Raw genomic sequence first — 26,609 nt, 5'->3', positions numbered from 1 at the left:
TTCCACTGAGTGGACTCATTTCTCTGCTTATATTGGAAGAACTCAAAATTCAAGAGTCCTTTTAATACTCAAAAAGGAGAAAGAAAACATAGAACACAGCTCTTAGTTCTAGGGGTGATAAATGAGTTAAAGATGAGTTTTTGTTGGGGCAATAACCTACATGAAGCCACAAAATCTGTAGATCAGTAGCACACAAATGACAGCTCCAAATGTGGAATAACAGCAGCAGCCATGAACAAGCAGTTCCACATTTCCCTCCTGGGATATAAGGACAATTTTTCTAATAAAGTTTATTTCTTATGTAAAATAAATATTATTCATAGCAGAAGTTGTTTCACCTTGGTGAACCAGATCTCTATGTCTTGCTGCAGGGCAGCCAGCTCTAAAAGTGTGCAGAAAATTAACACATTTTATACCCTTATTCTGGGCTCAAGTGCTATGGAATTCACTGCATTGTAACAGCGCTGCACAAAAGCAATTCCATGATAGCCTAAAGCAAAAGGAGTGTGTGTTAAAGCCATGTGTGCTGTTAAATGATGCAGCAGCTGCAGTTCCAGAGCCCTGAATGGACACATAAGTCACATTTCTCCCCCTGTACAGTTTGGTCACTTGATCCGTGCCATCAGCTGGGCACCTCCAGGTGGATGCTGCTCTTTGCACACATGGAGGACACCCATGGATCAATTTCCATTTACCTTATGGTGAAAAGCAAACAAAAAAAGATCACATTTGTTAAGAGTGTGAGAAGCCTGTTTCTAGCTGGAGCAATCAAGGTGGGTTTAACTGGGAGGGACTTACAATAATTTCCATTTGAACTGGTACTCTCTTGCATGGATTATAGTGCAGTCATGTGCCTGCACACCTTCCTTCCTCCTTTCCTGCTCTACTAACTCCTAGCAAAAATAACTTTGCCCAAGACTGCAGAGCAGGGCTGAACTGTGTTTAGATCACAATAAAAAATCTGGATGTAATCTATAAGGCCTGAGAGGAATAGTGGATTTGTCTTTCCAAACAAGCAGTGGGTCTGCAGGTAGATAAAACTGGCACTGAGAGAGAAAAGAAACAATGGGAAGGATTCCAGTGATTGGTGAATGGAAAAAGATATTTGCTTTTACAAATAAGCTTTAGGTTTGCTGATAAATGAAATTGGATATTGAAAGACAAAAGAAACAATGGGGGAAAACACTAAATTCCATAAGAATTAAAACTTTAAAGGGAGGGTTATACATTAGAGGGAAATCTTTGGTATCAGGCACATTGGGAAGTCTGAACCTCTCAAGTACCTCAGCCAGTGGGGAAAGAGAGAGGGAAATGTGGGAAATTGGGATAAAAAGGAAGCTGAGTCCTCCAGAAGTTTGAAAGACCCCAGGAAAATGCCCCATGGCCTCTTCCCTTATTTGAAAGTAGTCTCTGTCTCCTTTTTGGACATAAACCCCTGGTGTTTGTGGATGAATTTTCCTATCAGGCCTGACTATGCATGCAGGGCACTCTCCAGAGCTGCATTCCTGAGCTCTCCCGTACAGGAGCTGCCAGGCTGACAAATGAAGCCTTGGTCTGTGATGAAGACAAAATGCACACTTAGATCCAGGCTCCAGCAAAGCTCCTCAGTCACCAGGCTGGATTTCAATCTGGTTGAAAGAAGAAAAGTTTAGTGCATTAATCCACTTCACTGCTTGGTCCAGCTGCTCGGAACAAATTAATTAACAGGCATTAACAGAGTCCAAAAAGCTGAAATCATGGTGAATTAATCCACTTCACAATTTGGGCTGTAGTTTTACTCTTCAACACAAATTAACAGGCAGTAACTGCTCAACAGCAGCAGCTTAACTCTGTTGTGTGGCACAATAAAGAGACAGTGCTGTAGTGCCTTGTGGACAGCTTTTCATTATCACCTGAGTGCTGCTGGGCTTCCTGCTGCACTCCGGCTGCGTTTTTCAAAGGTGAGAATACAAGACCTAAACATGCCCTGTGTTATTTGTTCCCACCACAGTGACCCAATTAAATTCACAGGACAATGCCTCAGTTCTAAACCTTTCATTAGTCTGGACAGGCTCAAAGACCCACACAGTATTACTGAAGAAGAGAGCACCCAGTTGAAGTTCTGACTTAGATGAAAGGTGTCTAAAGATGCACATGCAATAAACCAAGTTTTAAAAAGTATTAATTCCAAGCCACATTAAAAAAAAAAAAAAAAAAAACAGTCATTCACTCAAATTTGACTTTTAAATTTAATTTCTGCAGAATTTATAAAATATGCTGGCTAGAAATAGCAATATTGTTTTGGTTTTGCTGTATGTTTTGGGGTGGAAAATCAAAGCCTGGCTTTTGTTACAGAAAATTCCCAAAAGAAAAGTGAAACATGCAAGATGGAAGCCCAGGCTTGGACATCTTTGTGGATTTGCACATTTCTCCTTAATCATATGCTGGCAATTAAGTCTGCTTCAGGAAATTCAAAGAGTGTACCTGTCAGGAATCAGAGGCAAATTAATTGCTGTACTGGAACAGATCAATGATTCATGAGCTGTAACATCAAGCTGCTAACAATATTAATTGCCACATACTTCAGGGAGAAGAGCCTAAAATGGCAGGAGTCATAGTTTACAATGGTTTGAAGATGTTTTTTCTGGATTATAACTGCAGAAACTAAAGCCAAATACACTTTACAATGCATGAAATGTGACATGAGACTTCCCAACTGTAAATCATTCCAATTCATATGTTTGAATCTGAGCATCTTGCCCTAACAACCTGCAGCCAGAGGAGAGCAGAAATATTTATATTCCTTAGTTCACACCTGCTGACCTTTAACTGAGCATCTCCATGGTATGAGAACAGTCCCCACCTACACAAACACCAAGTAAACAGGTTTTATTAAAGTTTCCTGGCCAAAAGAAGACAGATCCAGACTTTCTCCCTGCATGTCATTTGCCTGGCAACTCCAGTACTACTTGTTTTTGTGGCATTGGCCATGGGCTTCCCACTCTGTGTTTCTGAGCAGTGGGAAGAAGAATCTAAGATTACTGGAAGGAAATGATGCTCTCACAGCTGTCAGAGCAGGGCTGGAGCACCCCAGTGCTCCTTGTTAACTCCAGTGCAGTGACTGAGCACGGACAGCAGCCACAGGGGACAGAGCAGACACAGCTTCTGTATTGTTCTAATAATTGCTCCCAAAGACCTGCCAGTGAATATTGTTATTTTAGCACTCCACAGATCTGAAAACCCTGCTCAGGTCTCGATTTCTAATCCAGTGTGTTTCTGAGGAAGAAATTATATATTCAAATGCATTCAAAAGCCTGGGCTCTGACCAAAAGAGATTATCCACCCCTTTATTTCCACTTTACCTTTTTGCTCATATTTCATATTTGTTCAGTTCTGTCAGATAAATTCTATTTTTATCTATATGCATTTTCTTGCTCCCAAAGTAACTGAAGTCATTAAAGCCAGATCTGTGATGTCTGCTGCCTCTACTGACATACTGGAATTTAAACAGGACAATTCTAGAACTGAAAACCTCTCTCAGCCTGAGCTAAGCCAGCAATATTTCTCTACCCCTCATAATTATCCATCATTCCAGCTACAGAAGAACCTCGAGTGGAGTTTTTAAATGTCTCTGTGAATTTGTAAGAATGATCCTTCAGTTCTCATTGCACATGCCAAGTACAAATGTCCTGCCTCCAAACGTGACCAAGGACCCTGCGTGTGCCAGAGCAGGCACAGCCTGCTGCTGCTGCAAGGTGCAGAATTTCCGAGGAATGTGAGAGAATTAATTCAGCTCTGCACTCTTCAACTTTGTTCACACCATTCCCTTTGGTATCCCAGCTCCAAAATCAAACCTTCAGCACTGTGCTTGAGGGTCTGGCTGCTCTTGCCTGATCACTGCACAGAGCAGTGAAGTGCAGTATGACTTTCTTAGCCCAAAATAGCTTTATTTTCCTGGAGCTATCTAATAGAGACAAGTTAATAAGTTGCAGCATTCCTAATTTGATACATTTTTGGTCCTGTTTCAGTTTACAAACTGTCCATTAGCAGACCCTGAAATCTGCGAACAAATACATTATCTACCATGATACGGAAGTTTTTCAGATGAGTAATTTTTGATCTTCAGATTGCTCAGGCAGTTGCTTGGAAACATTTGTCTGTATTAGTTACACAAGTCATGTGGCATTATTTGTCTTTTCAGATTGGATGGCTTCTGTGAACAAGCAGCAGAGCATGAAATGCAAATTTCATGATATAAAATTCAGAACTTGCTTTTGGCAAGGATTTGATTTATTACATTTAGAGCACAAGATGAAAACAAAAAGGTTATCTCTGTGATCTGAATGACTTGATGGGAAGTGATGCCTGTGTCACTTGGAGAAGTAATGGCATAAATTACAAAACCAAAAAAAAATTTAAAAGATGGAATGAGGTTTGGAGAATGAAACCCATGCAATGGAAGTACTTCTGTTGATTAGTATTTTCCAGGGAGTAGTACTTTTCTAGATTAAAACATAGATGGGTAGGTCAGAAAATTCATGGCAGTTCAAGTAAACTATTATATTTCTTATTTTAGGATTTTGAGCAAGGAAAGAAATAGAAACGAGTAGTTTTGTTCATATTGATGGCAGCAGCCTGGTATCATTCAATAAGGTTGAAAAAAGTATTCATTGGTGTTTCACTGTACATTATATAAAATACAACAGAATCATTTTTCTGCTGATTGTATCAGTATGAGGGAATTGTAAACTCACACAATTTTGCTTTTAACTTTGTAAAAGAACCACTTGTATTTGCCTAAGTGCTTCTGCACTGATAGTAATGATTTTTTTCTCTCTATTGGATGCAACAATTTATAAAAGTGAAATCATTGGTTTGAAACTAAATATGGAATTTTACCAGCAGAGTCTGATCCTTTCAGTTGAAGAGAGCCAAATATGGTCAAACAATGTTTCTGAGCACACTCAGACTGTGATTCAGGCTACTTCTACCAACTATAAATCCCACATTCAAAATATAGCCAGAGTCCAGAAGACTGAACCTAACAAACCCTGAAGGAGGAAAGAGTGCTAAAACAGTGAAGAAAAAGTAAGAAAATAACAGAGATTTTTTTTCCCCCCAATAAAAATTTAAACCCAGATTGCAAGGGCATTAAAAGTCATTTGCAAAGAACAAAATATATCTGAGGTCTTGTCTGAATTCTAGTGCCACAAACAAATATAAAAGTGTTGGGTCTGATTTTTAGTGATAGTTGATAGAAACATATCCCACTGCTAATTAGGTAAAATCTCTGATGAACTTCCCTGGCACTCCCAGGCTTTCCCTGGCACTTTTCAGGCTGGCACCTTTGCTAGGAACAAATGCCAGTGGGTCCAAACAGTCAGTGCCTGGCAGCTGACTTCAGAGCGAAATATTTGTGCCACCCAAGATTTGAAACAGGCTCAGATTTGAGAGGCCTCTGAGTAACCCATGATTGTGGTCAAATCCTTCTGCTGCAGAGACAGCCCTGAGTGTGTGTAAAATAGGGATTTGCAGTCCTTGGTTACTGTTTAGTGCTCTGCCCCATAAACACCAGCAAAGGAACCAGCCAGGAGTGGGGTCACACCCCTCAGAGTGCACTCGGATGCTAAGGGATTATTAATGAACTGTTCAAACACTAAATATCAACTTGTTTAGAAAACAAAGGTATCAATTTGTATTTTAACAAAACCAAATGCTTCAGTAGTCCCAAATTTCTCCACTGTCTTCCATGTTTGTATAAAAAGTCACACACTTCTTAAATGCCAAAGAATCACCTTTTTGACTCCATCCTTTCTCCAATGCACATCTCAGTCAGATCATGCTCATCCACTTTCAACAACCCATTGTTCCCTTTATAACTGCATACAGAAACTTGCTTTAAGGAATATGAGTATATAAATCACCATCCTTTGCCTGTGCTTTAAATCAAGCATTAAAAAAGAATAAAAGAACCAGCATCCAGGGCTAAGATTAAAAGTTGGATTCATATTAAAGAATGGTGCCTTTTTAGCATTGAAACTGAAGCTGTAGATTATTCTGTGCTGATTAAGTACTACAGTGGGCAAAGGACTTTCTCATAATGAACACTGCTGTAAAACAATTTATCTACAAGAAAGGAAACAAGTTTGCATAATCCATTTATGGTTGATTCAGCTTTAGAGGAATTTGTTATATAAATATATCTCACCCTGGGGAATTGTTTTGCCAAAATAACTAATGAAAGTGTTTGAACAACTTAATACTGATAATTAATAGGATTTTTCAGTATCACAATGGAAAATGACACCTTCCTATGTACACTAACCATCATATCAGTGAGAGGCAAAAACTTGGCAAACTCCAAGAACCAAATACATCAGAAAGTATAAAATTAATTAATTAATTGACTTAGCAGATGCAAAATTGCTAAACTAGTAACATGTTTTAACCCAGCTTCAAAAGGTGTTTAATAACATTTCCTTAAAAAACATTCCATAGCTCAGTAATTACCAATTTTAAATAATCTTAATTAATAGTTCAATTGTTCAAGTGACATTACTGATACTCTGCTATCATGCTGGAATATTTGGGTAAACATTATCAAGTCCCATTATGTTGTTATCCACTTTGCTGGCAATCTCAAGTAATGTTTTAAGTTTAGGTGTCAATATTTAATCACCAAGAAGGATCACAAGCTCATCAATAATGCCTTGCCAACTGCAATTCCCTAGAGACTTAAAACTTACAGTGAACTTCACCTGCATTTGTGGTCACATAATTATTTTTATTATGCTTTGTGGCAATGTTGGCTGCCAAAAAAGGTTGTCCTAAAATCCCAGTGTGACAAAAATCAATTTTCAGATGCAAATGAGGGTGCCATAGGTGACATTTTTCATACCAAATAAATTGCCTGTCTGTGGCTTTGAACTAATGGACACATAAACAAGAGAGATTGGTGCCAAGGTATTGCATTATAATCTTAGTGAAGTTTTATGAAACTCATGCTACAGGCTGCAAAGGGAAAATAAAACAGAGGGAGGGGGCATGAACAATTTGAGGGAACCGGTAAGAATAGATTTTTTTTAATACAATATTTTCTTTATTTTTTTTTCCTAAGCTCTCATTTTCTATCCAGCTACTTCTGCCCTGCTTTCCTCCCTCCTTCTTTTATTTTTAATTTTAAGGCTCTTCATGACCCCTTCTATCTGCCACAACTTTTATCTCATTATGATCCTACACTTCTCTTCTGCTCTGTCCCTTACCCGTCATCCCAATTTCTCTCCTAGAAAATTTATGCAAACAAAATTTCTTCCTGTGATTTTAATTCTGACAGCTCTGTGTCCATCTCCACCTCTTTGAGGTGATATTTAAACTTTCTTAAGAAATACAAGAAATAAACTAAAACTCTCATTACCTTTAGAAACAACAAATACTTTAAGTGAACTCTCTGCTCATGTCAGGCATGGCTGCACTTCACTTAGATCTGCATTTGCACCAAGCAAATAGCTGAGATTTCATAGGCTTGTCTGAAGCTTATCCTTAATAATCACAAAATTCTTGAGCCTGCAAATTTAGGTTGGAAGTCCTGTGAGATATTTACCCTTGCAATACAAATAGAAACAAGATAAATCCAATATTTTTATGCTATGTTGATAGTCTTGTTTCCAATTGTAGCTGAAATGAAAGATATGGTTGCGTAATAGGTTTTCAAGCCTCTTCAAAAAATGTAAGTAAAGTTCAAATCTTAAGCTTTTGAGACTGTAATCTTGGAATAAAGAACAATCTTTTTGTTATTTCACATTTCTCTCCTGTAAGGAAAACATGAAAGATACTGAAATGGCAAAGAAATGAATCCTTCATCAGACTTATCCCCATCCAAGGGCTGAATAATAATTTTGGGTAAAGATCTGAAAAATACTCATTTCAACCTCTCATCTTTAATAAACAACATTATTGCTTCTATTTGAGTTCTGTTTGGGGTAGAAGAGAGGAAAAGGCACTTTTTCTGCTGCACATCTATTTCCCTCTTCCTGCAAAATCAGAGGCCTCTGAAGCCAAGAAACCTCTGCTCCTTGTCTTTGCTCATCAGCATCATGTGCAGAGCTGGAGAAGTGTTGGGACAACACTCCCGGGCACGGGGGGATTGTTGGAGTGTCCTGTGCAGAGCCAGGAGCTGGACTTTGATGATCCCAGTGTGTCCCTTCCAATTTAGGATATTCTGTGACCATGAGCACATCAGCGAGGCAGAACTGGTGTCTCAAACTGTGCAGGCACAGCTGTTTAAATACAGCTTTAAACTTGTGTTTATGCCACTGCTCTGGCTGGCCAAATCCCAGCAGTGTATTCCCCAGAGACAAGAGTTTATTCCCATTGCCAGGGCAAGGCGTGCAGCTGGAATCCAGGCAAGAACACCACAGCCTTCCCCACCCTGCCCTTCTGAGCAGAGAGCCCATGGTGGAAGGCATGGAACGTCCTGTTCCCTGCCTTTTATGGTCACCACAGACACTTGCTGCCCAAGCCAGCCAAATATTCACAGCTCCTCTCTCTTCCACCACTCCATTTCTCCGTGGCTTGTTAGTCATGCAAACATTCAGAGAGTCTTTAATTCCAAAAGTCCACAAGTGACTTCAGTGGCCAAATTCCCTGGTCAGATTAATTATCTCTATCACTGCTGGCAGTGCGGGAAGTGTCTGATAGAAAATTCCCAGGTGGTGGAGAATTACCTTCTAGCAAATTTACACCACAGAGCAGTAGCACAGTCTGCTCCTCCTCCAAAGCACCAAAGGTGCTTCAGAGTTGTTCACACTACAGGTTGGTTTCAATGTAAAATTCAGTTTTACAGTACTTCTGGAAGCAGCTTCAAGTGTTATGAACAAAAGAAATCTACCATTAAGTCTACAAAATAGGATTTTATTTCTGAATGAGGTTTGACCAGCTCATATCTCCCAGTAGCAGGACATACTAGCCAAAATACCAATTCAATCACATTCACCAATTTAGTCATGTAAAACAACACCAAAACTGATATTGGAATAACTTCTTAGATATCAGTTAAATTAATTGGAAGTACATCAGGGGCAAAAGTTGTACAAAGAAGTTCAGGGAAATAAATGTTCTTAGAGCTGGTTCTACAGCCTTGATCTCTACTGTCACTGTCCAAAGCTATTAATTTATACAAAAAGTTAATTTAAAAATAGATTATATAAAGTAGTATCATTTTATGAGTCTTTATTCAACACAGAGCTCTAGGACTAAGTGTATATTATTTAAATTGTATCCCACTTGTAAATAATAAAGACTTAAAAATACTGGGATAAAATTATGTAGACTTGCTTAAATGTTCTATAAATAGCCCTATACTATGTCACTTTTCCATGTGTCTGCTTTATTGACAGTCACTTTATTCCAGTTTCCCTGTAGTGAACATGAAACAGCCATCTAAAGAAAACCTTTCATAATTAGAACAAGGCAGGTACTGAACCTATCCTGTGGCTTATCTCTGTATTTGTAACTGAAGTTCATTAACTTGTCAGCACTGATTCCTTTTGAATAGGAAAGTGAAATGAAAAAATGACATGCAAATCAATATCAACTGTTAAGCCATATTCTCATTTAGTGCGGTGTCAGATATGAAATACTGAGAATCAAAATGAAAATTTCTGGTGGAAAAACATGCTTAGTGTGCCATTTTTATAAGACAATTATTACAGTGAATTAAGGTACTTGTCATCCCATGGCAAAAGTTAAAAGAAAATCTTCTAAACTTTTTTTGTTTGTTTCCAGAATTTTTTAAACCACATTAAGCTTGATAAATGGAAGAAGCATTTAAGAATCTATAATTCATGCTTATCAGCTGAGATAAAATCCATGTAGCACATTCACATATATCTAGAGAGAGAGACATCTGCTTAAATGAGTCTTGCAGAACTCAGTATTCCATCACAGTTCCACTGATATATTTGAAAAATACACTTCACACATATAAATGTTATCAGAAGATTACAAATTAGTCTCCTTGGACTAGATAATAATAATCTAATGGGGTGCCAAAGTGTGGATTTTTTGTTGGTTTGTTTTTTTTTTCATTAAGGTTGGGATTAAATGTGTGGGATGGTATTTTTTGTTTCGATTTAGGTGTTTATTAGTTTATATTTATGTTATAGTTTTATAAATTGTGGGGTTTATAGTATTTTTTTTAGTAAGTTAAAAATGTAGTTGTATAGTTGTATTTTTATAAGGCTTTTAAAGGATAAACTGTTTAATTAATAAATTATACCTGTTATTTTTATTTTTAATAATTAACTACTTTTGTCTTGCAATGCAGATTTTTAATTTAATTATATAATATTATTAAACTTATGAAGAAGAAGGTGAAAAAGGATTAATTTCTCTTTTAAAACTTTTGTGTTATATATATTACTATGTTTTAAAAGTTTAAGTTTTTTATCATATGATATTGTACACTTATTTAAAATACACACTTATAATCTTAGTTTTATTATTTAATTTTGGAAGCTTTTTTTATGGCTTTAGGTTTAATGTAGTGTTCTCTTGAGGGTTAGTGTTAGTATAGAAAATCTAAAATTCTTAACAATCAGGGTTCTAACATCAAAGATCAGAGGAAATTTGTTGGAGATGAGCACAAGGAAAAGGCAAAGATCTGCTTGGATATCCTGCTATGAATTTAATCTTTTTTACCTTCTGGAGAGAAGCCAAACCAGGCAGCTGCACCTGGGGAGCTGCAGGGCACGTCCAGACCTCCAGGATGGCCCTGCAGGAGCCCCTGGAGCTGAGCTCACTCAGCACCCACCGGGCAGGTGGGACAAGGTTAAACCATGGGGGGAGCTGCCTCAGTCTCTGAACTGCTCAGTCTCCAGCAGCCAGGTAAAAGTTCCTATTGCCCTGCGCCCAAACACCTGTCCCAGGTTGGAAATGGGGGTGAGTTCTGTTGCCGTCTGTCAGAGGTGGGGCAGTTATTTCTGGTCCTTGGGCAGTTTTCTTTATCTCTCCCACACCCAATCCTCCCTCCAGGAGATCTCTGCTGTTCATGGGCCGTTAATTATTAATTATCTTCTGTTCATGGCCACTGAGTGTCCCTGCATGGCTGAGAAAATTCCATCGACCATGGGGAGATGCTCTGCCCAGGGGAGGAGCCAAAAATTCCTACCTGGATACAATCTGACCTGGGAACAGCACAGCAGCCTCTGCCCACTGCATTCCCAGAGGAGCAGCTTTCTTCCCCCTGCATTCCCAGGGGAGCAGCTTTCTTCCCCCTGCATTCCCAGAGGAGCAGCTTCCTTCCCCCTGCATTCCCAGAGGAGCAGCTTTCTTCCCCTGCATTCCCAGAGGAGCAGCTTTCTTCCCCCTGCATTCCCAGAGGAGCAGCTTTCTTCCCCCTGCATTCCCAGAGGAGCCCAGGCCCATCTCCCCCAGCCCTGGAGCTCCAGAGGAAAACTCCCCCCTTGTGCAGGATCCTGCTCCAGCAGAAGCACAGCTGGCACTGCGGGAGGGCTGAGCCCCCCTGGGATGGGGCTGAGACACCTCCCTGACACACAGGGGATCAGGGCATGTTCTGACAGTGTTGTTTCTTATTACTATATTTTTAAAATTTTATTTTAATTCCCTAATAAAGAACTGTTGTTCCTATTCCCATATCTTTGCCTAGAGCCCCTTAATTTCAACGTTACAACAATTTGGAGGGAGGAGGTTTATATTTTCCAGGCGGCTCCTGACTTCCTTAGCAGACACCTGGCTTTTCAAACCGAGACAAAACCCCACCTGGAATGTGCTTATTTAATAACTCCATTTTCTGCAGGGATCAGACACAGAGAGGTATCAAAGTGAAGATTGTAAGGAGTAACATTTCTGCCTTTTACCCAGCTTGGGTTTTCTCCTGGAAGCTCTTGGATGTATTTCCTGCATGTATTTCCTAAAGCCACAATCTTTCTCAGTGCTTCAGTACTGCAGTGAAATGAAGCAGAAATGCCAGTGCAGGAGGTTTTTGCCCCCCCTTAATTCTCCTAAGCACACACCCTCACTGGAAACCAGAGTCTTATCTTCCCAGTGTCTAGACTCGAGGTTAATTTACGTTATTTTCTCATTTTATAGTTTTAAAGAATGAGTTTTAATCAAGCCACTTATCTAATTCACAATTGTTCAGAAACATATTTTCCATTAATAAAACGATGGTAAGTGCAGTCTAATGCATTGAGTGCCAACAAAAAGAAAAGACACAATAATTACCAGCACTGACAAGGAATTCGGAAAGCCATTAAACAAAACCAATAATTTCTCTCCCCCAGTCCTCCAACTAGAAATCTCCCATATTTTTATACCACTAGAAGCTACAGTAATTATGTTCCTCAAGTAAACTATCTACTTTTCTGTTTAGTAGACAAAAATTAAAGGAGCCCTTTCCCTTTTGTACTTCTAATGTATTCCCTATATTTTTCCTCTAATTGAATTAAATATGACATGTTAAAGAAGGAAACATTTCCATTTGGGATACAGATGATTGAACTTTTCTGGCAGATGTTAAATTTAATAAATATCAGAGGACTGAACAGGAGCTCCTTTATGTTATTTACAAATCTGAGATATAATTTTAAAGTAATTACAGTCAGTACACAAAATCTGGGATTAAAAGCTACTGAATAAATGTGAAACTTCTGAGATCCTCTGAAGTGCTGCTTGATCAAAAAAAACATTAATTTTGCAGGGATTCAGCTGAAGGCAGAAGCAACATTAAAAATAACTGAAGAGGGTTTTTTTTTCCCTGTTTCATGGACACAAAATATAACTGGCAGACTGTGACTAACCACTAACATTATGCACAATTAATATTACATATATCAACTTGATGCTAATAGTATCCAATAGAAAGGACCATACCATATGATAGTCTCATTAATGTATTCAGCTTTGCTGGCAATTAAACAACATGGAAGCACTAACAATTAGCATCAAGGTCACCCCCAGATAAATTTGGATTTGGACACTCCTCACAGCAGATTTATGAGTGGATTCAAAGCTCATTAAAGTCGGTGGAATGACTCCTGTTGACTTAATGGGGATTGCATTTGGTGCACTGCTTGCTGTGTTTTCCTATGACAGATTAATTACACGGTTTTGTGAATAATCAGACCTAAAATCAGCTCTGTAACTTAAAACTCCAAGCCTTGCTCACACACTCGTGTAGCTTTGTCAGTGATGAGTTTGAGTGTTATAGATGTGAGCCAAATTCAGAGCCAGATCTTCTCCAGCAATGACTTTAAATCTTAAACTAAAGTTTTAACATTCCCTCCCCTTACCTCTGAATTCCTGATTTGAGGGTCAATTTTGAGGGTCAAGTCTGGCTTTAATGACTAAAGCATCTTCAAAAGGGTGGCTGTTGGAAGTGGAGGCAAAGAGAGAAAACCATGGTAGGACAACACAATACAGCAGCACAGAGAAAATGAAGCTGTCTGCAAATAAAGTCAGAAAGGTCCTCGGGTTGCCCTGCTCGTCCACATGAGGGATGAGGACTGGAGAACTGCCAGTTTTGCTCTTGACCTGTTGCTGAAACAATTCACCTCCACTGAAAACTAAAAGGGGGACAAACAAATAAAAATTTTTAATACCAAATTGCAGTTGTTACTGAAGCAGAGTGGCTAGAAAAACCAACTGTATCAATTTTAAAGTTTAAGTCATGCAGAAACATGACTTTGTTGAAAAATTGTCAAATATTATTCTTCTTTTTTGTCCCAACCTATACATATATATGTGCCTATATCTCTTGTTATGTTTCTCAACACAAAATTATGTTAGCACTGAACAGGACATGTGTTAAAGTCTCTGCAAGATATTCCACACTGATATATCAGTAATGTTTCCACAGACATAACTGGAAATAAAACACGTGATCAGTTCCAATGAGCCTCTCAGTTTGGAAATTCAAGTTTTGACATAATAAATGACAGAACTGAATTAGAACATGACTGTTGGCTGAGGTAGTACCAAGACTAATCATGAAATCCCCATCTTCCAAACCAGAAATTCAACCTAAGTTTTTTTTGGTTTGTTTTGTTTGGTTGTTTTTTTTCTGGCAGGCCATTCTGCTGCAAAGGACTGGCAGGATTAATGCAAACACAGAATATTTGTGTAATAATCATCTTAATCTTTTGTATGAGTTGAGAGTTTGCAGCAAGAGCAGCAATAAGGACAGATCTAAGTGTGAACATTCTTGTTGCAGATGCTGCAAGGCTGGAGCACATTCCTGAGTAACCTGGGCCCTCCCACCAGGGGTCTTGTCACCAGCACATCTTTCAGCAGCCACGAGAGTCTCTTCAAGCAGAAGTTGCTGAATTTTTATTTCATCTTCAGGGTAAATGAAGAAGTCACAGGTATGAGAATACTCTCTCTGTGCAGAGAAGAAACTGCAATCCACAGTATTTGTCAGCCAATCAGGAGTTTTGCATTTATTGGATTTTTTTTGTCCCTGAGTTCAACAATATCCAAATCAAAATGATCTGTCTCTGGAGAGCACTTGAGGACCCTGATCCAGTGAGGTGACGTGCTGCCTTTTGACCACACTGCTGGGCTTGAAGGGAGCCCTCTATATTTTGATACACCCTTTTAAGCTGAATTGTAGTGCAAACACGAGCTTATTTCTTGCTAGTATTCTTTTTGGGGTTGGTCAAAAATTCAGGTAATACCAATGCACCCTAATATCGGTGCAGGTATAAAGCCTCCATCATCTCCCAGTTCTTCATGGGATCGTGCTCTTGGAAATCCCTGGACAAAAAAATTCTGTGCCAATATCTGAGAATGAAAGTTTGGTTTGCTCTTCCAGAATTAAAAAAAAACCCAAACTTTTACTATCACCTTTTCCCTGGTGATTAGAGGATAAATCTTTCTACAGTGCAACAGTGTTCAATACTGTAATAAAAGCCCAGCAAACATTTAGTCATTTGACACACAGCATCAGATGGCTTCTAAAAGAATTAAAGAAAGATAAATTGGATTTTTATGGTTTTCAATAGCTCATAGATTATCATCAATAAGTCTGCAGGCTGTAAATCTTCATCTGATGGATATATTTTGCACACTTGTTCTAGTAGTTCTGAAAAGATTTTGTCCACCAGGAGAGTATGAAAATCTGAAGTCTGTGATGCTCCTTATTAGCAGAGCACTTAAAGCTCCATAAAATCTGGCCATTTATACATTTATACATTTATATTCATAGGAGATATGTCTAATCTGGAATCCACACACACAAATAAGACCCCAAACTTCCATTGATAAATCCACAGGTCATGTCACAAGTTTGACCCTTTTTAAGCTAAAACAAACCAAACCAGTCCATCCACAGTGCCTTGACATTACCTGGCCACACCAACTATTCAGTAGTTCTGCAACATCACTGGTACCATTAGAGAGATTTGAGATGGAGCTAAACATTTGCACTTTCTTCCTGTGCAATCATAACCCCAGGTGCCCTCTCAGTGAGCAACTGCATACACCAAGCAGTAAAACTATTTTTTTCTCAGACAGATCAACTGTTTAATGCAAATGTTATTCAGTTTGATTTGGTGGTAAAATAAGTGAGGGGATAGATGATTAATAACCCCAAGATGACTGCAAGCGTTAGCAAAGTTGTTTATTATAAGGATATCAAATTGCACTAAGCTTTAACTCTGACATTCTTCAGGTTTCCAAGTTATTCTAGGTATTAAAAAAAAAAAAAAAACTCTCTTCAAAATAAGATACAAAGTAATAACCATAAAGGCATCACAATTGTAATGATCAACAATAAAGGAATTTCAGGTCCAAAAGAAACCATCTGTTCTTGCCATGGCAGAAGCAATTCCTGGGGGAGGACAAATGTAGATTTTTATCCTGTGATGCTCCATTAAATGTTTAGGATGTGTGCTGAGATAGGTATTACTGTAATAACCATAATAAGTGTTCCTTCAGGATTGTGGAAACCAACATGGAAACATTGGGACAATCATTAGAGATTCTTATTGATGTGTCCAATGGAGAGAAATTACTAAACTCTTACTCAGGTAATCAAATTTTCATATCAATTATTTCTCTTTTCATGCTGCCTTCTCTTATCATGCTCTCTCAAATCCACGCTGCTTCTGGAAGCTGATAGTGGAAAAACACCAGCAATATTTTGTGTCTCTGACACAAAAAAAAAAAAAAAAAAAACCTTCAGCTTAGTTTTGGGCACAACTCAGTTTGAGTTCCTTTGAGTTCCTCTTGGAGTCGTGTCTGTTCCTTAATAAATCTGAGGGCTCTCAGGTGTACCTGGGGGAGTTGTGGTGCACCAACTTCATCATTCCTGGTGCTGGATGGAAGAACAACCATGGACAAAATGGACAATTTTTCTTCTCTACCCTAATCACATATTCTTCTGGTTTCTGTAACATCTCTTTTTCATGATGGATTTGAAGACATTAAGGCTGTCGTGGCAATTCTGATATCGTATCAAAATCGCCAGCTCCTTTTCCCTAATCCCTCGTTTAAGAAGAGTGTTCCTATCCTGATGTGAAAAAGTATTATGAAATAAGTATCAAAAATAAAGATATCTATGCAAATGTCTCTTTATAGAGATGTTTGTATTAAGACAGGCACACACACATTCTGTCCCCATGTACTTAATAGTTGCACTTTGAGGATCTTACAGGATGAAAGCCACTTTATAAATGAAAGATATTACATATCCTAAGAGAAATCTACTTATCCTTTATGATCTTGCCTAATGTTCTACTAAATCATGCTTAGCCTCTTGCTTTCTTACTTATATCCTCATTTACTACATGAATTTTAAATTTAAACCTTTCACAAAGGGTTTCTTTAAATGTTCCCCACACCTCTGGCACGAGTTTCCACAGAACTCCATCAATCTCTGAAGATTAAGGCATAGGGTTGGCACAGTTCTGTCTGTTTCAGAATATTTCCAGGCCAAACTCAGAACAAAAAAATACTGGAAAAAATAATTATATGCTAATGCATGATGGTTTATCACTCATCCACAACATTTAGTGGATTCTTCCTTTTTATGGATAAAGGACAGCTCTATCTTCTACATAGAAGATCATAAAGAGAAGCTAATTAAATTCAAAACATCTCCAGATAATTAATCCACCATTCAAACTCTCATAAAATGTTTTAGTCACAAGAAGTAGATAGTTATTTTCCTGGCACTATGTGCCAGAATCAATTTTAGTTCAAATACAAGACTTCAGCAGTCCTTGAGTAAGTGCTCTCATTGAAGTTTGTGGAAGCTTTGCCATGAGGTCTTACGGATGGAGGATAAGACCTCAGTGTGTTTTAAAGAAAACAGAGTAAAATTGGTGCATTCTAGAACTGCATTTAGTTTCTGAGTTTCAAAAAATTGAAGTTTCCACCAGAAGCAACACAAGCCCTAGTTAAATGGTACCTGTTGCAGCAGGGAGAACCAACTGAGCAGCCTAAATGCAGCTCAGGGCTGAAAGGAAAGCTGTTTATATCTGGTTTTTAATAAACTACATTCATCGCAAAGAATTTTGCCTGTCATTTCACATTAGTCTCGAAATAATTTGAAGTCGTTAACACGGTCTGCATTTGTCTCAAAAATAATCTAATTTTACCCTTGAATCACTGCTAAATACATTCAGTTCTTAGCCCTCCTTGCTACTGAGGAGCACAAAGTCCCTTTTCCTGGATAACTGCATCCCTGGCTCACATAGAATCTGAATGTAGATTGCTCACAGAGAGAGGCACTGAACACTCACGGAAGTTAACACCTTCTTGTTTCACAGGCAATTATTCATGTTTCCAGTCTATAAGACCATTTTTCTCTCCTTAAATAACCAAGTACTTCTCATTTACATGCTGAAGTTGCACACTGAGGGAAAGAGGAGGAAAGCGAGCCCACACATTTGATCTAGGCACTTATACACACAGTGAATAAACTTATGAGTCACACTTTGTCCAAAAAAGGAACATTAAATTAATGAAAACCACCAGTGGCTCCTGTTCTTTATAGCATTTACTCTGGTATTCAACACAATATGTAATTGTTGCTATGGCAACTGCCACATCTCTTGGCACCATAATAATTCTCAGATAAATGGATCTTTGTCAGAGCAAACTCCAAAGCCAGTGTATATGAAACCTGCATTTCTTGGTGCTGGGGAAGGGTAAATTCAGTGCAGACCTGAAGAAGCACAAGCCTGGCACTGGAGGTGAGGGGAGGCTGCAGAAGTGTGGGTGTCCATCAGATCAGAGCTGCTCTGGGAGGCACTGCAGGGACAGCCAAAAACTGCCCAGCAAAGGGGCAGGGGAGCCACAGCCACACAGCACTGCCAGGCACAGCTCCTGCTGGTAAACCACTGGAATCTGATCATTTCAGCAGGTTCTGGATCAGGCTGAGGGATAAAAGATGAAAATAGGCAACTGGAATTTCTATGGAAAAGAGAGGTTGAGGAGATTTCTGATATAAAAGGAGCTCTTTGTCATTTCTGTGACAGCAAGTGGTTTGCACAAAGGATTTTTATAAAAATATCGTTTAAAAGGCAGCTAAATGACACTAGAGAATGACCCATTGATGAGAACAAGCTCTTGCTTTCATTGACATTAATTGAGATGTATTCTGTGAAATCCTAAATGTAGCATTGCAGACTTTAAAAGAAAAAAAACTATCATCTATTCAATGGTGATTACAGCACGAAAAAGTCATTTACAATAATGCCACCAATACACAGGTATTAAATTCTAAGATCACTTTTACCTCAGCTTTTTGTACCTGAATTCCAAGTCAATATGTGTTTGCAGCGCAATAACAAAAGTAACAGGGGTGATAACAACTTAATAACTTAATGGCTAGGAGAATGTTAATATGTTAAACTTTCTGCCACACTGAACACAACAGTGAGAAAATTACTTTTTTTGTTGTTTGATCTTTAAGAAAATCCTTCTTTAGATGCCTGAAGGAAACTTTCATATCTGAAGGCAAGGGATCTCCCCAGCTTTTCTGGAAATGGTATTCTACACAGAGTTTTGATCAGTATAATAATAACAACTCAAATGTATCATAGGTATTGATGCACCCCCTGTGACTTATTCTATTTTGTGCCTTAAAATTAAATGCAAAACATGGTATTTTATTTATGCAGTTCATCCCTTTCTGCTGCAACTGCTATATGCAAAATCTAATAACATGGAACTCTTCGAGCCTGTTTGTCAATACCTCATGTGAGAGCCCATCTCCATACCTCTGCACAGTCAGCTTCAGCCTGTTTGGAATTCTATTCTAAACAGACAAATGCTAATATATATTAACAGGAACTATTGCCTGGTGTATCAGGGAGGCTGATTCTTGATCTTATTTTCCAAATAACTTATTGAATTGCCAGATGACTAAACTCAACTATTCACACTTCCTTGCCTGAATATTTTCTGCTGTGAGAGAATCCTGATTCATAATAAGATTATTGATCCGTTATCATCTTTCTAAGGCAGAAAGCCATACATGTAGGATTTAAGGCTCTAGGCACTTTTTATCTCATATCCATAATATTTGCAATCTCTATCCTGTGGGGATAAGCAGAGAGCAAGACACAAACAAGAAATGCTAAGGTTTAAATCCAAGGAGCTTAGTTTCATTATTTCTGTTTGATACTTTAGGAAACATGCACAGGCAGAAAGCAACTTGCACAAAAGGCAGAGGCTCGGTAGGAATGAGAATTTGGGTCTGCAGGGAGGTTTCCAGCCAGGCTGCTGAGGCTCTGCCGCTGCTGTAACAAACACAGAGAGTGCTGGCATTGGGAAAAGCAGTGATTTCACAAAGGGACAAAAAGCAGCAGCTTCTGCCCAGCCCCTGGTACAAAGTGCCCTGGACAAAGTAGCAGCACTGGGGCAACTTCATTTCCTTCAGTCTCGGCTGCTGCTGGAGATGACTTTAAACTTTGTCTACAACACTCTGTCTCTGGGTGTGCTCCTCACTTTTATCTCTTCTTTTCTTTCTCCTGTTCCTCTTCTATCTAGTGCCTGAAATGTGTCCTGAGGGTTTGACAGTTTCTATTTAATCATTTCATCCTTCTGTATAGAAGACTGCTCAGCACCATGCAGTGAAGTTACTACCAGCCTGGAATTTCTGAATATCGCCCTGCCCTCTTATCTGCTCTGGTGCCAGACTCTTGATATCTCACTCCCCTCCACCCCTCACCCTGTGTCTGTAATGGTGTAACAAATAAAAGTTCTAAATAACTCCCTTTGCTGTGGGGAAGGGAAAAAAATAAAGGCTGCCAACACACAGAGGCAGAGACAGATTGTGTCCCAAGGTTTCCTTTTAGCTGTCAGTGTACTGAGGGTATGTTCATTAAAACCAGCACTAGATTTCAGAAGGGGACCAGGACCAGCAGATATCATTTTATTTAGCCTTGGAGGACAAAGTTCAAGTCCCAGCTTGTCACCTTTTGCAACTCACCATTTATTATGAGGCTCTAAAAAAGCCTGGCTGTGCTTTCTGCCTTCCACAAAACCAGACTCTTTCAATAAATACATAAATCCTCTAATGTCTGGACACATGTTCAGATAAGACGAAATTTCCAACTTTCAGTTGTCCTACTTTCTCCATAAAACAAAGCAGGGATCAAGCATTAGACAAGACACAAGTTTGTTTTTTTTTTTAAAAAAAAAAGAGAATGCTGCCCATCATTGCCTTGGCTATTTTCTCCCCAACTAGGGTTTATGAGTGATTTATTTTTCCATTAGGGATTTGAGGCTTAGCAATTCTCTGAATTATTCAGAATGAATCCAAGGTTTTTATGGGGAATCCTGGGTGAATAAAAACATTTCCAGGTCTCCTTTTATTTACTATCCCCAAGCACTGCAGTCCTGACTGTGTGAGAAGGCATCAAGCAAACGCTGGGCAGAGCAAGGCACATCCCAGCACTGCTCCATGGGGAATGCATGTGCAATTCCTCTTTTTCACTGAGCACTGCTTGCATCAGCCTCCAAGGGTGTACAGGCACATACAAGGGTGTATAAGAATTAACTATTCCACTTTCCATGGGCTCTTCTGTGCACTCATATTCAAAAGCCTCTCAGAAATGAAGGAAGATTTTTGGGAATATTCCTCTCTGTCAAGACAGACAGAGAGGAATATTTGGATAGTATATCTATCCAAAATCACAGGAGGGAGGAGGCACATCCAGCAGGCTGCAGAAAGCAATTCCAGCTGGAGTCTGATCTGGAATCTGATGTGGAATCTTATGGACAGATTTCTGCATGTATTAATATCTGTAGGTAGAGATTGATGAGGTTTAGGGTATGTTAGACATGCAGACATCAGGGAAGGCAGCAATGCAGTATCTGCTCCTGCAGGAGATTGTGTGACCATGGTCAAGCTGGATCGTGATTGAGGAACCACCTCTGCCCATGTTATAGCCACGGCCACCCCTGGATGGAAATCATAATAGATTTGCAGGCTCTGCAAATTTATTATGCTTCTGGCAGAAGAGGAGGAAAACAGGCCCCTCAGATGCAAATAACAGTTAAATACTAAGTGAAATTCCAGCAGCCACTGATTATGCTCTGGCCATGAAGTCAATTTAGTTAATCACATAGGATGGATCGGATTGGTGAGGCCAGCTGGAATCATCCCCCATCTTTAGCAGGAAAGAACTGCACCCCTTCACCAGCAGAATACCAAAAGCTTTTCTGCACACTCCAGATTACACCTCTAAATAATATGCATATTCATCCAAAGTGTAGTTGGTAGCAATCAGAAAGTTTTAGGAGCTACTCTCTGTTCCAAGGCTCCACTGCCAGTCAGCACATCAGAAATCACTGCTGAGAGCCATTCCCAAACACGTTGGGAATCTGCAATTAGCCACGTTAACAATAGGATTTCACAGATGTAGGTTACATGCCTTCAGAAAAGAAATGGCAGTTGCTGGCAGTGGGGAAATACTTAAGAACTACTTATCCCCTAATTAGACAAGGTACTGTTCTCTAAGTACTGAATGCTAAGCACTGCTCCAGCATGTGCTCATCTTAACCCCACAGAATTATGCTGAATTACTAAAGTTCCATCTAAGCATTTCTTAGCCAAGGCTCCTTGCATAAACAGATGGAGCAGTTCTGCTGTTTCCGTGCTGACACATTTAGACTGCAAAAGTACAGGATTAAGTTCAAATTTATCATAAAATCACTTTAGATAGGACACTGCAGTCTTTCTATCCTTCTCAAGTATGACAAACAGAAAGACAACACTGTCTGTGTGATGTTTAAAATAGGCAAATAGATGAAAAGGTTGGGAAAAAATACTGGTTTAACAGCTACAGAGGACTGGGTGAGGCCAGAGCAGGACAGTCAGCCCCAGAGATTTTTGTATTCCCTTGCAGGGGGGGTGATTCTCACTAGATGGATTTCCCAGGACACATTAAGGCATCATGTAACTCACAATGGCATTGCAAACACTAAATCCCACATTAAATGGGTGATCAGCTGCTTATAGGCTGAATATCAAAATCCAGAACGTGGTGATGAATGCAGGTTGAGATGATGCTGTGATATTGTCACCTGTGAGGAAAGGCTGGCAAGTGGCAGAATACGCCTGATTTAGACTGGTTTTCTCTCTCTGGAGCAACACAAAGTGGTTGGAACAGAATTCAGGAGTGGGGCCAAATCAGTCCTGGCTTTCAAATGTAGTCTGGAGAGAGATTTCAACACTAGGCATCAATTAATATTGCTGGAACATTCTGAGGGACACTCCCCAGAACCCAAACAGGATTTAAAGAAAAAAGGTCGCTGGCAGAGCTTGTCATAGTGAGACAGAGTGAAAATTTAACAGGGTAGAAATCCATTTGGATTTAGGTGAAACGTGCCACTTTGAGCTTGCTAACATAAGTAAAACATGCTGTTTAGTCTGGTAACTGCAGCACTAGCAAAACTGCCCCAGCTGAGGAGAAAGAATGCGAATTTCCAAGCTAAAAAGATAAGAAAGACTCATCAGACCTAGAAAGGGACAGGGAAGAGTGACCCAGGAGCTCTTTCTGTACTTTCTGACAAAAACTGAGTAGAAGTGTAACTAGCTGCAAGTGTAAGGTGAAATCAGCAGAATGAATATGCATGAACCTATTGTGAAATTCTATGCATATGTACATTAGTAAGAGTAATAAAAAATGATTGGGTGTTCTTAGGGGCACATGTCCTTTCAAGGGGAACGATCCCTCACATGTGCCCAGCTCTGTAATAAAGATACTGTCCCTACAAATCTTTGCTGGAATTGTGGGGGTTTGATTTTTAATCCATGTTTCAATAGTCTGTGCAAATACACATCCTGTAACTCATGCTCAGGAGGCAAGATTCCCCCAGAGTGTAACTTCCACGGAATAGCTGACAAGATTTCCTTTACACTGTAGCATGCATAGAATATCTCACCTCACAGATATGGAAGGGCTGCTTCTCTAAGAAAACCAGAATAAATCTTCAGAATGTGATTCTCAGAGAGTCAGATCTTCACACATAAACCAATCCCAATCCCTTGAAGTTTAACTCCAGATCTCCTGTCAGAGACGTCTCAAACTCCTCAGTGGTTTTAGTAACTTCTAACCAGAGAATGATGATCCCCATTTTGAAACTGCTTCTAAGGTCTCAAAAGAAAACCATTTGAACATTCTTGAGGATGCACCAGAAGGAGCAAGACTTGCTAGTCTGAGGCACAGGACAGCCAAGTGCCCAGCTTGCTCTCAAGTATAACTTTCATACTCTGAGTTTGGCAGCCTGTGGTCCTAAACTCACAGCTCCTCCACGTAAGAGGCTCCCTCAAGTATGACAGTGTTAAAATTTAATTTTGTGAAGAAAAAGCATATTTAAATAAAATTAAATTCCATTTCAGTGTTCTGATCGGCTTTCTGCAGTTACACATTCTGGTTCTTTCTCTCCTGCTGGCAATCCATATTCACATGGTGTGCTGCTTAAAGTGCAGAGCAAAACCTTCCCTCAGCCACGGACTTTCAGAAGGTTGCTCAACCTTTCTCCTCAGGATAATCTTTTTTTATAATGGAAGACTTCAGTTATACTAATATATTGTTGAGAATATAATGAGAATGCTGGCAATTGAATGTCTAAATACCAAATCAAGACAGCAGATCAGTCATTTTTATCAAAGTTTCTTTATACTTCTGTGAAATTATAGGTCTGGAAAGGTACCAGGCTTAATTACCTAGTGAGCCACTACCTTGCCTGCCTCTCTCCTAAATGCCAGGACACAGAAGTGAAGTCTATCTCACATCTCCTTTTGTTACTTGCAGGGGTGTGAAGTAAATAATTCAATTTATAATAATTAAATTCAGTTTCTGAAGTGCTTTATCCCCCTAAGGATGAGGTTTGTTTTACACTGAAATTCAGGAGGGGAAAAGAAAGGACAAAACATTCAGCGGACAGAACAGAACAAAAATCAGCAGGGCATAGAGACAGTGTAAATGTGTTTGTGTGCAGATGTTTAAGCAGTTTACCACCTAACAAAGTCAGATAAGCAGACCAGTATAAAAATTTAAATTACACAGAATTCATTCCCACATACTTAGACTTGGAGCAAAACATGAAGGTTCTCTAAATTCTAGATTACACATTTAAACTATGATTTTCCATTTCTAGTTGTGGCCAAACTGTGATTACCTGGCATAACGTACATTGGAAGAAGCAGTCAGTGTTCATACTTGGGCTCTTTCATTTGAATAAAATCTTTATGAATGTTTAGCATCCACACCTGAAGATGTAATATATCTTCCACTACCCGGGAAATCTGCATCACAAATTAAACCAAGAGCTAAAACGTTACAGCAATATCTGCACTGAAGACTGATTTTTGATCTCTGCTAACAGATTAAAATTGCCTACAATCCGAGGTGACACATGTAAATATTTAGCAGCAGCATCTCCTTGGGCCTTTTTTTTTTTTTTTTAATCTTTGGTATTTATCTTACCTTTAATGCACCATGTTTTTCATTTGCTTCAAGAATAAAGATTTCTGCCATATCCTCAGCATGCTCCGACCGCGCGTGCACAAACAAGGCTTTGCCAACTTCTGATACATTCTTGCGTGCAACCAAATTCCCATCGAGTTCCACTGTAAAATCTGGGTTAGAAACTTCAAAGTTCAATTTGTTGTTCCCTTTGCAGTCATCAAATTTCACTGGAGGTGAAAAGAAAAACGAAACAAAGGAGAAAACACATTGTAAGTATCCACTTTGGAACACAAGCTTCAGATATCTTTATGTTATTAGCATGTCTACAGATTTGGGGAGAAATGCTTCAAAGGATGATTCAAAGAAATTCTATAATGATTCAAAGACATTCTATATTTTTCTGAATCTTTTTCATAAACAAATGTATGAATATGTACTTTCAGAACGATGGAAAGGCTTTGACCAGTCTAACTGGGTAGCAGATAAACAAAGCACTTTGGACTTGACCATTTTGGGATCACTCCAACCAAATGCACACCCAGTTCCACAAACTGAGCAGTGGCAATAGAGACCTCGTTGTGCTCCTCATCACAGCCCAGGATCTCCAAAGGCTCTTCTAGCAAAGTGCTTTCAGGTATTCAGCACATCTTTAGGCTCAGCACTGGTTGTTTACACAATATTCAGCCCCAGGCTACTGCAAAACTTTTATAAAGCTGAAAAACCAAACTATAACATTTCTTACTGCCAGGATTGTCACACAGTCCATGAGCTGCACTGTATCTGAGGATTGTGAGAACTTTTAATTGAACAGTAGTTGTCAATAATCCTGTTTCACTTTACATGGAAAGTTTAAAATATTTAGGAAAGCTGGCACAAAGAGGAAAATGTTCCTAAAGCACAAAGATTCGAGACTTTGTCTCAAATTTCTTCTCTGAGTCATTTTGCACAAAATACTGGATAAAATATTAGTGATTTAACTACGAGCTATATCAGTAAGAGATCTTCACCACAAACTTGCAATTGCTAAATGAACATTTCAGCTTTTGACATCTCTGAACAATATATTTGCATGCAAAAGGTTTTCTGCAGACAACCTGTTTTGTATTCCCTACCTTCTCCTGGAGTTACTGCTGCTGCAGACTTTTCACTTACCTGTACGCTCTCACTATCTTTATTTTACATTTCATTTCCACTGGATCTTTAAAAACTGAATTACAATTTCAAAAAAAAACTACAGACAGTGATACCAGCTACTTAAAATCAACAATGGAGTTTCACTACAAAATAAGACTTGGCATAATTGTTTAAATTAATTGTATACACTTCTTGTATTGGGGCATTTAAAGGAAGAGGAACAATCCCAGAGTCTCTCGTGGCCAATCCCTAAACTCTTCCTGACTTTGGAATCTCTATCACTCATCCTAAAGCACAGGAATAATCTCATAGTGGGTGGCCACCCAACACTCCTGGCAAGTCACACAGAAATCCTCTTCATCAAATTCTGTATTTCTCACCAGGCAGAACAACATGAAGACAGGGCTGCCAGAGGACCTTGTGGAGATCCTTCCTTTCCGGGCATTCACTGGGATTCAATCCCAAAGCAGACCACAGGGAAAAAGAACTATCTCTGGTTCCAGAATTTACAACTTCATTTTATGATTAATATTTATGAGGTGGGTTAGA

General features: G+C 39.1%; 1 protein-coding gene across 2 annotated transcripts in view; it reads right to left on the bottom strand.

The window, feature by feature from the left end:
- CDH13 (cadherin 13) overlaps positions 1–26,609 on the bottom strand; it is a 459,552-nt gene that overhangs the window by 276,403 nt on the left and 156,540 nt on the right. For both annotated transcript variants that reach the window (XM_085589891.1, XM_085589892.1), the window contains exon 3: positions 24,945–25,153. In XM_085589891.1, coding sequence (XP_085446017.1) covers positions 24,945–25,153 — 209 coding nt within the window. The remainder of the gene's footprint in view (positions 1–24,944; positions 25,154–26,609) is intronic.

Source organism: Lonchura striata, chromosome 11 (genome assembly GCF_050655825.1).
Source record: "Lonchura striata isolate lonStrDom1 chromosome 11, ASM5065582v1, whole genome shotgun sequence".
Lineage (NCBI taxonomy): Eukaryota > Metazoa > Chordata > Aves > Passeriformes > Estrildidae > Lonchura > Lonchura striata.
The sequence above is the reverse complement of the archived record's forward strand: the minus strand, read 5'-3'. Positions and strand labels throughout refer to the sequence as shown.